The sequence below is a fragment of the Leucoraja erinacea genome, chromosome 16, assembly GCF_028641065.1.
Source record: "Leucoraja erinacea ecotype New England chromosome 16, Leri_hhj_1, whole genome shotgun sequence".
Classification (NCBI taxonomy): domain Eukaryota; kingdom Metazoa; phylum Chordata; class Chondrichthyes; order Rajiformes; family Rajidae; genus Leucoraja; species Leucoraja erinaceus.
The window spans coordinates 44,785,720-44,802,968 of NC_073392.1; the positions used below are offsets into that span (position 1 = coordinate 44,785,720).

Below are 17,249 nucleotides of genomic sequence, written 5' to 3' on the forward strand. Positions count from 1 at the left end.
CACGGTCACCTCGCTTCTGTCTACTTATCTTCTACTTGAGTGTCTTCCTTGTTGCTTTGTCTCGTGTTGTATTTTCGTCCTAGTGTGACTTGTTGGAGTTCTTGTGTTCGCGCTTTAGCACCGTTGATTCTTGTTTCTTGTTGTCCCTCCTGGCTCGTTCTCTATTCTTTATCCCGTACCCCACTAGTATACTGCCCAGTCGAGTTTCTCTTCTCTAGTCATCTTCCCATCTTATTCGCCTATATTTCTTCCCCCGATTTTTCTTTGCCTTTCTCACTCCCTATGGGTGCTTCCTTTTAGCCCCGCCTTTCTTTTTTTCTTTTTTTCTTCCCCCATCTGAGTCTTGTTGTGTCCTAAACTTTCTTCCTTTGTTCCTGTGTGTCACTGAGTGGCCCTTTCCCCCTTCACTTTTGGTATCCCCTCCGTTGTGTTGGCCTATGTTTTCGTGACCACCCTGCGTCTTGGAACTGGGTCTCTGGACCTCCCTTCCCCAGTCTGCTGCTCGATAGCTGCCTCGCCCGACGTGGGACGGGACCGACTTCTAAGTGACACGTGTCCTAATCCGCTTATCGGCCTGTTTCGCCCTCTTGGCGCTGGTTTGCCGCCTTTTCGCCGTGTGTGTGTCGATGCTTACCCCGGCCCTCTTTCGCTCCGCTCGCGCAGTCCTGTCAGTCTCTATCATCTACTCGCCGCACGCAGCAGCGTTCCCCCTCCGGCGGCATCTGTGGCCGCCCACGGCACCTCGAATTCTTTCCCAGTCCTTGTCTGACTGTTGGTTTTGCTTGGCCTACGGGGGGTCCGGGGCACGCATTGGGGTCCGGGGGCTATACCCTCTCCTACACACCCCCCACCCACTACCACCGGTGGGTTAGTCTGCTTGCCGCGCGTTTGGTGTTCCCCTTCCGACACACGCGCTGTTTTTTCATTCGTTTTTTTTTTGTTTCTCGGGTGTATTTCTTCTCCCCCCCTTCTACCCCCTTTCTTGTCCTTCCACACCCCCCCCTTTGTCTCTTTACGTGGGCTTTTTCTTTCCCACTCATTTCCATGCTATCTTCCTTTTGATTTCTTTTTGTCACTTTTTACTTTTTCTACTTCTTTTGTCCTATCTCTTTTACAGATCTCTGCCCCGAAGTCGGTAACACCGCCAAACTTCAGCTCTCGTGTCCCCCGGTGTCTTCTGCACCTCCTACGTCTTTTCATTCACCAACCACAAACCCACCCCACCGCACTACTTCATGATGTGAACAGTGTCCACTTAAAGCCCGACCCCCCCCATAGTGGGGTTATTTTTTGGTCCCTGCGCACCCTGCTTTAGCTTTTGTCGACCCTCTCTTTTTTTTCCCTCCTTGTTCTTTTTTTTCTTTTGTTCACCTTCCGCCTCTCTTTCCTCCGCTCTTCCTCCTTCTTCGTTCGATGCCCCTGCTTCTTTCTACCGTTCCTATGTTCTTTCGTTCCTTCTTCTTACCTTTTTTTCGCCCCCCCCCCCCCCTCCTTCTTCCTGTCTTTAATACCACAAAACCCTCTCTCCTTCACCCTTACCTGTTTTCTTCCTCACACCTTTCCATTCTCATGTTCCCCCATATCCTATCGAATCTGACGTTTTTCTTCCGCTTGTAGTTCCATCTAGCGCATTTTCGAGCCCCATGTCCTAGACCCTCCCATCTCTCCCGAACCTATCGTCCGACGCGTGGGGAGAACCGTAGAACACCTACGAGAAAATTTTAATTCTTGCCACTACTCGGCTAGAGCCTCACTTATGGGACAGACAGAACCTAGTTTGGTTCACACCAGCGCCAATGAATCCAACAGACCAAAACCCACCCGAGGGATGTTTCATGGTTAGCTTGGTGTGTGCACACATTCGGAGAGTCTTGCTGTATTTCCTTAATACCTGACTGATGAGGCAGAAAGGAGGGAATGCATAAATAAACAATTTCTCCCAATGCAGTGAAAATGCATCTGTTGCCGCTGCCCCAGGGTCTGGTTCCCATGAAACATAATTCGATAACTGGTGATTGAGCCTGGATGCGAATAAGTTGATATCTGGTGTTCCATACCATGCTGTAATTTCAGCAAATACATTTTTATCCAACATCCATTCAGTGTTTTCATTGAATTTGCGTGACCTGGTGTCTGCCACTAAATTTAATTTACCTGGTAAGTAGGTAGCTGATATCCAAATATCTCTCTGGATACACTATTGCCAAATTGTGTTGGCCAGATTGTCACATGATGTTGTTTCCACCCATATGATATATGCTACCGCGGTGGTATTGTCAATCTGTAGTCTAACATGCTGGTGATATAACCCAGAACAATATAACTTAAGGCCATGGAATGCACTTAACATTTCCAGGTAGTTTATGCCCAGTGTTTGTAATAATGATGCCTCCTGTGCATTCCATCTCCCCCACAGCTGGAGGTGGAATTGGTAGCACCCCAACCAAGTGCACTGGCATCAGTTTGTAGTACCATAGATGGGTTGCTGATAATGATTGGATTGGAACAATGCCTAATGTTATCTTTCCACCATTTTAGTTCCATTATGGCCTCTGTTTGTAGCCTCATTGGTCTGTCAAAATGACCACCATAAATTTTTGAGTGCTCGTATTTTAGCCCTCTGTAAATTTCGATAATGTAAAGGTCCGAATTGTGTGGCCGGAAACGCAGCCACTATTTTGCCAATTATTCTTGCTACCAGTCTGATGGATGGTTTAGTGTTAAATAACATCTGTGGTCACCTCTTATGGGTACTGTATAGTAAGCATCTTTTAAATCGATGCTTGCCATGTAGTAACCTTTGGAAATCAATTGCTTAGCAGTAACAAAAGTTTCCATCTTGAAATGAATATATTGTACGAAAGTATTCAAATTAGTCAAATCTATGATGATGTGGCAACCACCATCTTTCTTGTTTATGATAAAAATTTTGGACACGAATTCCTGTGATTCGCGTTGGGTTTGCTCAATTACTCAATTACTCAATTACTCCTTTTTTATAAAGTCGCTGTAGTTCAGCATGCGCTTTTGATTTTTCTTTGCCTGTAAGCATGAACATTCGGTTCGGTACATGCTGAACTGGAGGGTTATGTTTTTGTATAAATTCTATGGTATAACCCTATACTGCTTAAAATATAAGTGTTGGTAGTTAACTTATTCCATGCATCCAGATAGAATTGTAATCTCCCACCAACCTCCATCCTCCCTTTAATTCGTAAGGAACCAGACCCACCTACCTCCATGGTTACTAGTCGTAGGTTTGTTACTTTTTTCGGCATCCTCCGTGGACGTTGAGGCGCCGGTGTCTGGGTCTGTAGTTGGGTCGGTGTTGAGGGTTAGCGCATTTCCCAGGAAGGCCGGTCTGGGCCATGGCCTAAAAAAGACCGATGTTGAGTGTTCCTGGCCTTCGAGCTTTCACCAGTTTGTCTTGGCCGACAGGTGGTGCGTAGGGGTGCTGTTTCTGGCCAAAGTCGTTTTTAGACCTTGCTTCAATGAGCCCCAGGGTTTTAGCCTCATCGTTAAGTTATTTTACCTGTTTGGATAAGTCCCCTCCAAATAGTAATATTGGTGGTTTGGAGGTTCCAGGTTTCCACAGGCCTCCAAAGTTGGTGTCTAAAGCCGGTTGGATGGCACTCTTCCTAATGCTGTTTACTCGTATTGGTAGTTGCAAAATAAAGCCAGTGCATCCTGGTGATCTTGTGTCATGTCTTTTTTGTTTATTGTGTGGGCGAAAGCCGTAATTCCCGCTGTTAGGACTTTCAGAACTTTCTGTAGTTTCAAGTCCCTGGCTCTGATTGATGCTCCGACATGTTTCCAAATACACTGGTTGACACTGGGAACATTCAGTGATTTGCAGTTCCCTGGTGGTAAGTGTCTTGCTGTGGTGTCCAGTAATGCATGTCCTTGTAGCTGGTTGAATGACAAGTAGTCGATACTTGCAGCTATTTTAGGTTCCAGGTTTTGGCCAGTTTGGTCGGGTTGAATAAACTGAGACACCATATCCAATAGGTTTTCTTGCACCCCATGTGCACTAGGGGTATGTTCTGCACACCCCTCTTCAGGGTCAGCCTAGAATTGACCCCCTGTACTACCCTCTGATGAGGGAGAAACACTGTGCAGCCCTACAAGAGGTATTGCTGTAGGACTTACTAGCTGCCCACTGTGACTAGTCTCCATCTCCCGGAGCCTGCCACTTTGGAGTATTTGCTCCAACAGCCGCTCCAACCGGCTCCAATGCTCTCGGGCACAGGCCACTCGTGGCTGTTCAAAATCGGACTCATCGGAGTCAACGACTCTGTTAGTTTTTTGCTTTGCTCTACTGCCCGGCTGTGGCCGGTGCGGGAGCGAAGTCGGGCACAGCTGTTCCCATTTCGGGAGATTGGCGTGCCGTTGGCTGCTGCTGCTGCTGGCTGCCCGTAACTCTGCGGTTCTCCCCCCCCAGCTTTTTCGCAGCCTTCGTGGATCTGTCCATGCCTCCACCTGTGAAGTGGAAAGAACGCAGAGTCTCCTTACCTGCTGTTCCCGGCTTTCAAATTCTGCCGCTAAGGAAAACGACGTTCCCCCTGCTGTGACTCGTTGCAATGCGTGTAGCGATATGACACGCATGCGTCCTAGCGGGGTTCTTCACGTAGTCACTCACGTGACTCCGAAGTAAAATTAGAAGTAAATGGCAAACATAGACACACACGTGGGAACTCGTTTAAACTGATGAACATAAACTTGGCATCTCATCGTCAACCACGAGTTTGATTTTTTCTTTCACTCGGGATCACTCGTGGGTGGACTCGCACCGTGAGACACGGCCATTATCAAGAGGAGAATGTTTCCTTTTGTGGGAGAACCTGTAAGTAGGGGTCAGCATTTGAAAAATAAGAGGGTCACCCATTTACCACAGAGATGAGGGAACAAGTTTTTTATTCTCAGAAGACTATGGGTCTATGGAAATCTCTTTTTAAAGGGTGGTGGAAGGTGAGAAGTTGGGCATTTTTAATGCGGAGGTGGGTAGACATGTGACAAGTTGGGGTGAATGTTATGGTGAGTATACAGGAATGTGGGATTCAAGTTGCAATCAGATTACCCATGATTGGAGTAAATGGTATAGTAGACTCACAGGGCTGAGTGGTCTCCTGTTATTAATTCAGGGGTGTCAGGGGTTATGGGGAGAAGGCAGGAGAATGGGGTTAGGAGGGAGAGATAGATCAGCCATGATTGAAAGGCGAGGTAGATTTGATGGGCCGAATGGCCTAATTCTGCTCTTATCACATATATCTTCACATAATAACTGGCTCTAAACCATTTTGGGACATCCTCAGATCATGGCTGGTGTTTTATAAATGGACAATGATTTATCACATGCAATCTGCTTTCAGGACATAAGCGACTGTTTTGTATTCCTGGAGACCGCTCTAAACAGAGTTGTACAGTGGCACAGCTGGTAGAGCAACGATCTGGGATGGAGTTTGCCCATTCTCCTTGTGACCGTGTAGGGTTCCTCTGGATGCTCCGGTTTCCTCCCACACCCCAAAGACAAGCGGGTTTGCAGGTTAATTGGCTGCTGTAAATTGCCCAGTGTGTGTTGGGAGTTACATAGAACCAATGTGAAAGGGGAGAACGATGGTCAGCATGGATTCAGTGGGCCGAAGGGCCTGCTTCAATGCTGCATCTTGCAATCAATCAATTGAGTGGTAACTGGGGAGTGAGAATTAATTTCAATGAATTGTCAACGACATGTAGACTGCTTTAGGAAGTGACTGACACCAATGCACCCTTGAAGATGTTTAACAAAACCTTGCATTTAATCTGCCAATTTCTGGAAGGAACGAAAAAAACTCCTTCCTATTTTTGGAATCATGTTTTGGATGAAACATCCCCAAAGCTGTAATATTGCCCTTCTCAGTCACTGCCCAGTTTGTGGCTTTGATTCACATAACAGACATATATATGTTAGGCAGGTGTTAGACACAAAAAGCTGGAGCAACTCAGCAGGTCGGACAGCATCTCTGGAGAACAGGAATAGGTGATGTTCTGAAGAAGGGTCTTGACCCGAAACATCACCTATTTCTTTTCTCCAGAGAACTCAGCTGACCTGCTGAGTTACTCCAGCTTTTTGTGTCTATCTTTGGTTTAAACCAGCATCTGCATTCCTTCCGACACATATATAAGGCAGAAGTAAAAATCTATTATGCATACTGTAGATGCTAGACGTTTTACTAACCAGTATTTGGATCACCATCAGTTAACAAAATAATCATGGAGACACTCCTTTCAGGTAGTTTCTTTTCTTGATGGGCCTTGTTCAGAAGCTCCACTGCTTTCAGCATAGGGGAATTTATATTTGTTGCTATAACACAAAGAAATATCACATTGTCTTTTAAAACATCACAATCTGTTGAATAAAGTTACCTGTTTCCACATCACACAACCAAATTCGAGGCCGGCAGCTGAATTACACTAAGGAAACTTTGGTTAATAATCCAACAATCAAAGCAGATAGACACAAACTGAATAACTCAACCGGTCAGGCAGCATTTCTGGAGAAAATGAATAGGTGAAGTTTCAGGTCGAGACCCTTCTTCAGGCTGAGTCAAGAGAGAGGGATGGGTCTTGACCCAAAATATCACCTATTCCTTTTCTCCAGAGATGTCGCCTGACCCGATGAATTACTCCAGCATTTTGTGTCGATCTTCAGTGTAAACCAGCATCTGTGGGTTCCTTCCTACACGTAACAAGCAAGGAATTCTTTTTGGGACACAATTCCAAGTTTGGCAAATGAGGCTGTAGATGTGAAAACTTCAAAGGTACAAGACACCACGTAATCACAGCTGCTTGTCCTGACCCATTAGTGCTCAGTGAATGAAAAGCTGTTCTGGTGGAGTCAGTGACAGGGACCGATACAACCTCTTGAAGGAGAATTTAGACAATTTCCCAACACGATCCATTCCAAGGGACCAATTTTCAACCTTGGTTTTGTGTGCAGACAGGATTACAGGTTAACAAAACAGGAGCTCAGAAATCATTGGGCCAATTCTGTTCAAGTCCTGGCAGAGAATATACATTTTTATTGAGAGAAAGGGAGAGATACTTTGAAGAATAGTAGCTATACTTCCTGCTATGTTTCCTCTTCCTGTTAACACATTTTGCAATTCATTCATTCAACTCATTCATTTTGCAATCATTATTTTTTACCTCCACTGGACATAATTGTTCGCACAAATGTTTTGGCATCATCCACATTTTTCCGGCTTGCTTGAAACAGGGAATTCCTCCATGTTTCATGAGCATCATCAAATATTATAATAGCAAAATGATCCTTTTCGTCCATGTCATCCAGTATTTTTAAAAGGGCTTCATTTGTCTGAAAAATATGACATATCAGTTTATAATTGTAACCTCAGAAGCTTTGATTGCAACAATTACAGTAACATTGAGCCTCCGTATGTTCTTTCTAGATACCCTCTACCTGGCATGTTGTCTTGCCATGGCAGCTCCCTTTGACATGCAGACAGCAATTAATGAGTATGCATTTGGTAAAGGTGACCAGAATAGACCAGAGTATGTTTTAAAAATGTGCTGAGGGAACAGTTACTTACATTTAGTACAGGCTTCAAGCATTAATGATGAAATTTGCTCCAAAATGCTATGGTTTCTAACAAGGAAGCAATCTACATTTTGGGCGACTTCAATTTATTTGTTGTTCAATGATCTGAGTGGGAATGAAGTAACGTGACGGGGAGGAGGTACACCATAATGGCACCATCATTGTTTCCTTGCAGCAACTACCTTTTCTTGATAAGTATGGATGTCAGGGGTTATGGGGTGAAGGCAGGAGAATGGGGTTGAGAGGGAAAGATAGATCAGCCATGATTGAATGGCTGTTGACTTAATGGAGCTTAAGTCAATTCAAATTGAAATTGACTTAATGGGCCAAACGGCCTAATTCTGCCCCCAGAACTCATGAACATGAAATTATGAAATAAACTCTGGGGTCTCATAGATTATCAGGTGGGAGAATAGCTGATGGCAATGGCCACCTTTAACACATTGTCTTTTTGAATATTACAATCTAGAATATCATTAGCTGTCCTTACCCCATGAACTACCATTAAATGCTGGACTGCTGATTCAGTTTTGTTGAGAAGTGGACATTTGATCTAAATCCTTGTGCCTATGTTATAACTGTTGGGGAATTCCACTGCTCAGGCGAAGACTTACTCCCATAGCTCTGAGTGGAAGGAATGGTCCTTAGGAATGTCATAGGAAGAAAGTGAGCCAAATGCAATGTTAGCATTTATTTCAAGAGGATTAGAATATAAAGGGCAAGGATGTAATGCTGAGGCTTTATAAGATGCTGGTCGGGCCACATTTGGTATATTGTGACCAGTTTTGAGCCCCATATTAGAGGAAGGATGTGTAGGCCTTGGAGAGGGTTCGGGGAAGGTTTATGACAATGATCCCAGGGATGATTAATTAACTTAGGAACGTTTGATGGCTCTGGGTTTGCATTTACTGAAGTTTAGCAGGTGAAGGGGGATCTTATTGAAACCCACCAAATAATGAAAGGACTAGATTGTGGATGTGGTGAGGCACCATTTTGACCTTGTACAAGACAGAGTCCAGCCCACCCATAAAGTCAAGTGCTTACTGGGAATGGCAGTATTTTCTTCCATCTGATAGTAGTGGTTGCGTGAAATAATGGGTCAGTTTAAGGTAGAGATAGATAGATGCTTAATTAGTACAGGTGTCAGGGGTTATGGGGAGAAGGTGGGAGAATGGGTTCAGGAGGGAGAGATAGATCAGTCACGATTGAACGGCGGAGTAGACTTTATGCGTCGACTGGCCTAATTCTGCTCCTATCACTTATGGTCTTATAAACCCAAACAGGTTTCCTTACCTGTCGCATTTTAGTGCCTGACATGGATCCGCTGTGGTCTATCACAAATATAACGTTTTTGGGAATCTTGGTTAAGTTGGCAGGTGCAAAATGATGCACAAAATACCCGTTTACAATCTGAAACAATTAAGAAAGCATCATCAGATTAAATCAACAGGGTCTTCAGAGGTTTTCACTTTAAAAGTGTTTTTCAGATACCTGAATAGAGCCTGCAGACAGATCTCTATGGACATCATAATATATATTGAATTCTCCATCCAGAACTGTCTCAAGACAATCACGGCACTTGCGCTGTAGTCTCAGAGATGGTTTGAAGGAAACATGCCCCTGAGCAAAAGAGTGAATCCGTGTTAATTTTTCTGCACGTTGTTTCAGTAAAGCTTAGTCTTTACAATAATACAGTAAATTGTTCAACAATGGGGCAGTACGGTGGCAGAGCATTATGTCGGCACAGTGGTAGAGTTGCTGCCTTACTGCACCAGAGACCCAGGTTCCATACTGACTACGGGTGCTGTCTGGACGGAGTTTGTACCTTCTCCCTGTGACCGCGTGGGTTTTCTTCGGTTTCCTCCCACAATCCAAAAGCATACAGGTTTGTAGGTTAATTGGCTTTGGTAAAAATTGTGAATTATAAACATAGAAAATAGGTGCAGGAGGAGGCCATTCGGCCCTTCGAGCCAGCACCGCCATTCATTGTGATCATGGCTGATCGTCCCCGATCAATAACCCGTGCCTGCCTTCTCCCCATATCCCTTGACTCCACTATCCCCTAGAGCTCTATCTAACTCTCTCTTAAATCCATCCAGTGACTTGGCCTCCACTGCCCTCTGTGGCAGGGAATTCCATAAATTCACAACTCTCTGGGTGAAAAAGTATTTTCTCACCTCAGTCTTAAATGACCTCCCCTTTATTCTAAGACTGTGGCCCCTGGTTCTGGACTCGCCCAACATTGGGAACATTTTATCCTGCATCTAGCTTGTCCAGTTCTTTTATAATGTTATATGTTTCTATTAGAGATCCCCTCATCCTTCTAAACTCCAGTGAATACAAGCCTAGTCTTTTCAATCTTTCCTCATATGACATTCCTGCCATCCCAGGTGTAGATGGTTATGGGAGTGGACGATGACGGGAAAGAGACCGGTGGAGGAGGCTCACGGACAGCACGCAAATGCTGGTGACTGCGACGATATACAGTGCCCTCGTAATCCACCAAATAGGAGCGAGGGGAGTCAGCCAGCCCTACAACAGTAGCAAGTTTGGAAAAACCAGCGAAGTCTTCCAGCGCTCCATGGAGCAGTTGTTTGCCGGGCTCCCATGTGCCATCATTGTAGATGACATCCTTGTGTACGGCCGGGATGTCGAGGAGCATGACCGTAATCTCCGCCGGGTCCTTGACCGTGCTCGTCAGATAAACCTCAAGCTGAATCCCTCCAAGTGCCGGTTCCGTCTGTCTGAGGTTTCCTACGTCGGACACATTTTCACCTCTCGGGGTCTGAAGCCCGACCCTGCCAAGACCACTGCTATTTCAGAGTTTCCTGCACCGGTCGATGTTGCAGGTCTGCAAAGGTTTCTCGGGATGGTGAATTATTTGGGCAAGTTCGTCCCGCGCCTCAGTGAACTAAGTGCGCCGCTGCGCCTTCTGACCAAGAAGGACGTTGCCTGGTCATGGAGCCCACAACACCAACTGTCTTTTGACGCTTTAAAAAAGCAGCTGATTGACACTCCTGTACTGCGATTCTTTGACCTCAAGTTGCCAATTGTCGTGACCTGTAATGCTTCCCGTTTTGGCCTCGGTGCTGCCTGCATGCAGCTCTGCGAAGGTGATTCTCTGCTGCCTGTCTCGTTTGCTTCTCGCACAATGACCGACACGGAGCAGAGGTATGCTCAAATCGAGAAGGAGGTCCTGGCTGTGGTGTTTGCCTGTTCGAAGTTTAGAGATTTTCTTTACGGTGTGCGGTTCACAGTTGAAACGGACCACCAGCCGTTGGTTACCATACTCAATAAGCCCATTCATGCTGCCCCGGCCCGATTGCAGCGGATGATGTTGCAGCTGCAACGCTTTGAGTTTGACATAGTGTACAAGAAGGGCACGGAAATGCATATTGCTGATGCCCTGTCGCGGGCGCCTTTGTCCTCCTGTGTACAGCATCCATATGAACAGTCTGATCTGCATGTCCTCAACGTGAATTTTGTCCCCTCGAAGCAGTTGCAGACACTGATCGAGCACACCGCTGCTGACTCTGATTTGCAACAGCTGTCGGCTGTTATTCTGCGTGGTTGGCCCTGCAAGCCACACTCCCTGCCTGCTGCCGTGAGGCCGTTTTTCCTTGTTCGGGACGAGCTTGTACTTTGTGATGGAATCATTATTAAGGGCCACAAAGTGGTTATTCCTGCCTCGTTGTATGATGCCTACTATACTGCTGCCCACTCTGGGCACCCGGGTGCCGAGGCCACCGTTGCCCATGCCCAGGGGCAATACTATTGGCCTGCTATGGCCAAGTACATCAAGACTCGGGTTGCTGCGTGTGCTGCATGCAACTCCACGGCCCCTCACCATCAACGACAGCCCCTGCTACAACAGCCGGCACCTGAAATGCCCTGGTCTTCGCTGGCCGCCAATATCTTTGAGTGGCGTGGGAAGAACTATCTGGTACTCGTTGACTCATATTCATCTTGGTTTGATGTGGACCTTCTTCCCACCATCACCTCGGAGATGGTCATCAGTAAGCTGCGCCGTCACTTTGCCACGTTTGGATCTCCAGTGAAGCTACAAACTGACAACGGCCGGCAGTTCACTAGTGCTGAGTTTGCTGCCTTTGCGACCAAGTGGAACTTTGCCCATTACACAAGCAGCCCGGAATTCCCTCAGAGCAACGGGCTGGCAGAACGTGCTGTGCGCAGTGCTAAGACTTTGTTGGAACAGTCTCGCTTGTCTAATTGTGATTTCTACCAAGGACTTTTGAATTTACGTAATGTTTCTCGCGATGGGGTTTTGGGTTCTCCTGCACAACGGCTCATGTCTCGCGTCCTCCGTCCTCCTATGCCCATTTCTCAACAATCCCTGACTCCTGTGGTTCGTTCCCCTGAGGCGGTCCACCGCCGCATCTCTCATCGCCATGAGATCCAGCGTCGGTCTCATGACAAGTCTTGTCGTCCTCTACCTTCCCTCTCCGCGGGCCAGGTGGTTCGCATGCAGACTCCTACCGGTTTTTCCAAGCTTGCCACTGTTGTAGGGCTGGCTGACTCCCCTCGCTCCTATTTGGTGGATTACGAGGGCACTGTACATCGTCGCAGTCGCCAGCATTTGCGTGCTGTCCGTGAGCCTCCTCCACCGGTCTCTTTCCCGTCATCGTCCACTCCCATACCTGTTCCTCCTCCTCGGGATATCCCATGTGCCCCTGCTGTCATTCCAGCGCCTACCCAACCTTCTCCTGTGAAACCTGATCTCGGCTCTCCTGTTCTTTCCCCAAGGTCCTCTCCTGTCAGTTCTCCTTCCTCGTCCTCCCCTCCTAGTTCGGTTTTGGCCTCGCCGGTCTCTAGTCCCCGGCCTGCATTGCTGCCTATTCCGTCCCCCCGATCTTCGCTGCCTTTGCCTTTGGGAGAGGGGAGTGAGGGTGGTGTACGGACCCGCTCGGGCAGAGTTGTGCGGGCCCCTGATCGGTATGGTGATTATGCTTAGTTTAAGATGTTCTCTGACTATTATTGTTATTATGTGCAGGTCTGTATAATTGCCTGCTGCTGCTGTTTATCTTACGGGAAGGGATGTAGATGGTTATGCATGCAACCATATATGTAACTACCTCATTAGCATATTGACCCTCCCACATTCTATAGTATAACTGTAGTCTCTGCATGTTCCCTCCCTGTTAGGTTCCAGTACGTGTGTAGACCAGATGTGGTTAGTACTGGAACGTGTGTTATTAGTGTTTAAATAAAGATCTAGCTAAAGGACTATGGACAACGTCTAGTTTCCTTTACACCAGGGATCAATCTCGGGAACCTACGCTGCACTGCCTCAATCACAAGGATGTCCTTTCTCAAATTAGGAGACCAGAACTGTACACAATACTCCAGATGTGGTCTCACCAGAGCTCTATGCAACTGCAGAAGAACCTCTTTACCCCTATACTGAAATCCTCTTGTTTTGAAGGCCAACATTCCATTAGCTTTCTTCACTGCCTGTTGTACCTGCACGCCAACTTTCAGTGACCGGTGTACAAGGAAACCCAGGTCTCTCTGCACCTCCCCCTTACCTAACCTAACCCCGTTGAGATAATAATTGTCCCTCGTGTGTGTAGGATTGCATTAGTGTGTGGGGATCATTGGTTGGTGTGGACACGGTGAGCCGAAGGGCCTGTTTCCACGCTGTATCTCTAATCTAAACTAAACTCAAATTTCATACCTTCGTTCCATTCAGACTCTTCCTCACAATTGAAGCCAACTGATCCTTTGGGAACTTTGCATCAACATCCAGAAAGGAAATTCCTTGTTGTTCAAAAATATGTACATCAATCTGGAAACAAGAATTCCAAATGTAGTGAAACTCATTCATCATAAACTGAGAAAATCCACAAAGAGCCAAATCTATGAACCAGTAGCATTGGTGCCTCTAGTGTGATACCTGGAAGTGATTGACCAGCTGCTTGGGGTTCACTCGGATGCTCATTTCATATTTGCCCAAGTGCCGTTTTAATAATTCTTCATACGTTAGTTCAAATGTGACTTTTTTGGTTGGTGCAATATTTACGGACACATCAAACTTTTCCATTTTTCTTCCCGATCGCCTTTGTGAATTAAAATGAAAAGCAGGCAGTAAATAGTCCATCCAACATGGCAAGAAATTGCAGAAAGTTGTGACATAGCCCAGACCATCATGCAAACCAACCTTCCTTCCATTGACCATGTACACTTCACACTGCCTTGGCAACACCACTGGTATAACCAAGGTCTAGTGTCACTCCCTCTACTACCCCCTCCCAACAGGTTAGAGGTACAGGAGTATAAGAACACGTGAAGACGGAACACCCGGGGAAAACACATGGAGAGAACATACAAATCCTGTACAGACAGCACCCGTAGTCATGATTGAACCTGGGTCTCTGGTGCTGTGTGCCACAACTCCACCGCTGCGCCATCATGCCGCCACATGAGGAGGTTGTCAAGCAGACAAGAGTTCTGGATGGCATGAAGAACCTTGAGGCCATGCACATTGAATCCCTGGCTTAAACGCTGGACCCAGCTTCACAAACTATCTGCCCGCTTCCCCAGTCACCCATCTCCTGCCCATTGGTGGAAAAGTTGACGGTTCCAACATTGAACTCATTAGTCACCTGAGAACCCAAACTGGGATCAAGTCATCTTCAACTCAAATGAACTGAAAGAAAAACAGGATGAGATAATTATAGGGCAATTTATAACATATTACTAAAGTTGAGGTGGTGGAAGCAAACCATTTTAAGGGATCTTCCAGAATACTTTCCACCAAGAAAAGGAAATTCTAAATCGAAGGCCCATAATCAGTGGCTAACTAAAAAAAGTTAAAGATACTATTACTCCAAGACTGCTGAATCCTCCAACAATGTTCATCACCATTCACAACTCCACATCTCTGCTGTTACCATACTAATCAGTCCACATACATTTTCTTCCGTCATTTATACATATCACAAATAGCAGGTCCCAGCAGAACCTTGCAGAACACCACTAGTTGCAGATCTCCTGCCAGAGTAGCAGCCATCCACCTCTACCCTCTGTCTTCCATGGCCAAGCCAATTTGAATCCACTACCAAGTTTCCATGCATCCCAAGGTGCATTTAATTTTCTTGATCAGCCCGTCTCAAGGGAACTTGTTGAAGGCTTTACTATGGCTCATGTGTATAACATCCACTGTTCTACTATTATCAAACATCACTAAGGAAGCCACAAACAATCTCCCAGATGTACTAGGGAACTATAGTGACAGAGAAACTGAAGGAAATTCACATTAGGCAGGAAATGGTGTTGGGCAGACTGATGGGACTGAAGGCTGATAAATCCCCTGGGCCTGATGGTCGGCATCCCAGGGTACTCAAGGAGGTGGCTCTAGAAATCATGAACGCATTGGTGATCATTTTCCATTGTTCTATAGATTCTGGATCAGTTCCTGTGGATTGGAGAGGTAGGTAATATTATCCCACTTTTCAAGAAAGGAGGGAGAGAGAAAGCAGGGAACTATTGGCCAGTTCGTCTGACATCGGTGGTTGGGAAGATGCTGGAGTCGATTATCAAAGATGTAATAGCAACACATTTGGATAGCAGTAACAGGATCAGTCTAAGCCGGCATGGATTTATGAAGGGGAAATCATGCTTGACAAATCTTTTGGAATTTTTTGAGGATGTAACAAGTAAAATGGACAAAGGAGAGCCAGTGGATGTAGTTTACCTGGACTTTCAGAAAGCCTTTGATAAGGTCCCACAGGAGATTAGTGGGCAAAATTAGAGCACATGCTATTGGGGGTAGGGTATTGACATGGATAGAAAATTGGTTGGCAGACAGGAAAGAAAGAGTAGGGATTAACGGGTCACTTTCAGAATGGCAGGCAGTGACAAGTGGGGTACTGCAAGGCTCGGTGCTGGGACCCCAACTAATTACAAAATACATTAATGATTTAGATGAAGGAATTAAAAGTAACATTAGCAAATTTGCAGATGACACAAAGCTGGGTGGCAGTGTGAACTGTGAGGAGGAAGCTATGAGGATGCAGGGTGACTTGGACAGGTTGGGCGAGTGGACAGATGGATGGCAGATGCAGTTTATGTGGATAAATGTGAGGTTATTCACTTTGGAGGCAAGAACGGGAAGGCAGAATATTATCTGAATGGTGTCAGGTTAGGAGGGGAAGTGCAACGGGACCTGGGTGGCCTAGTACATCAGTCACTGAAAGTAAGCATACAGGTACAACAGGCAATGAAGAAGGTTAATGGCATGTTGGCCTTCATAACGAGTGGAGTTGAGTATAGGAGCAAAGAGGTCCTTCTGCAGTTGTACAGGGCCCTGGTGAGACCACACCTGGACTATTGTGTGCAGTTTTGGTCTCCTAATTTGAGGAAGGACATTTTTGCTTTTGAGGGAGTGCAGCGTAGGTTCACGAGGTTAATTCCCGGGATGGCGGGACTGTCATATGATGAAAGAATGGAGCGACTGGCTTGTATTATCATATTATTGTATTAATTGTATTATCTGAATGGTGGCCGATTAGGAAAAGGGGAGATGCAACGTGACCTGGGTGTCATGGTACACCAGTTATTGAAGGTAGGCATGCAGGTGCAGCAGGCAGTGAAGAAAGCGAATGATGTTAGCATTCATAGCAAAAGGATTTGAGTATAGGAGCAGGGAGGTTCTACTGCAGTTGTACAGGGTCTTGGTGAGACCACACCTGGAGTATTGCGTACAGTTTTGGTCTCCTAATTTGAGGAAATACATTCTTGCCATAGAGGGAGTACAGAGAAGGTTCACCAGACTGATTCCTGGGATGTCAGGACTTTCATATGAAGAAAGATTGGATAGACTAGGCTTGTATACGCTAGAATTTAGAAGATTGAGGGGGGATCTTATAGATACTTACAAAATTCTTAAGGGGTTGGACAGGCTAGATGCAGGAAGATTGTTCCCGATGTTGGGGAAGTCCAGAACAAGGGGTCGCAGTTTAAGGATAAAGGGGAAATATTTTAGGACTGAGATGAGAAAAACATTTTTCACACAGAGAGTGGTGAATCTCTGGAATTCTCTGCCACAGAAGGTAGTTGAGGCCAGTTCATTGGCTATATTTAAGAGTGAGTTAGATGTGGCCCTTGTGGCTAAAGGGATCAGGGGGTATGGAGAGAAGGCAGGTGCGGGATACAGAGTTGGATGATCAGCCATGATCATATTGAATGGTAGTGCAGTCTCGAAGGGCCAAATGGCCTACTCCTGCACCTATTTTCTGTTTCCATGTATTCACTGGAATTTAGGATGAGAGGCAGTCTTATATATAACCATATAACCATATAACCATATAACAATTACAGCACGGAAACAGGCCATCTCGGCCCTACAAGTCCGTGCCGAACAACTTTTATTCCCTTAGTCCCACCTGCCTGCACTCATACCATAACCCTCCATTCCCTTCTCATCCATATGCCTATCCAATTTATTTTTAAATGATACCAATGAACCTGCCTCCACCACTTCCACTGGAAGCTCATTCCACACCGCTACCACTCTATGAGTAAAGAAGTTCCCCCTCATATTACCCCTAAACTTCTGTCCCTTAATTCTGAAGTCATGTCTTCATATAGACATATAAAATATAGACATATAGACAGAGACATATAAAATTAC

General features: G+C 45.9%; 1 protein-coding gene across 5 annotated transcripts in view; it reads right to left on the bottom strand.

Annotated features, from left to right (window-relative positions):
- The window catches only part of LOC129704895 (inter-alpha-trypsin inhibitor heavy chain H3-like), a 120,428-nt gene that overhangs the window by 85,195 nt on the left and 17,984 nt on the right, over nucleotides 1–17,249 (bottom strand). For all 5 annotated transcript variants that reach the window (XM_055648304.1, XM_055648303.1, XM_055648301.1 and 2 more), the window contains exons 6-11: nucleotides 13,512–13,674; nucleotides 13,293–13,403; nucleotides 9,089–9,217; nucleotides 8,891–9,007; nucleotides 7,186–7,354; nucleotides 6,215–6,340 (exon numbers count right to left, since the gene is read on the bottom strand). In XM_055648304.1, coding sequence (XP_055504279.1) covers nucleotides 6,215–6,340; nucleotides 7,186–7,354; nucleotides 8,891–9,007; nucleotides 9,089–9,217; nucleotides 13,293–13,403; nucleotides 13,512–13,674 — 815 coding nt within the window. The remainder of the gene's footprint in view (nucleotides 1–6,214; nucleotides 6,341–7,185; nucleotides 7,355–8,890; nucleotides 9,008–9,088; nucleotides 9,218–13,292; nucleotides 13,404–13,511; nucleotides 13,675–17,249) is intronic.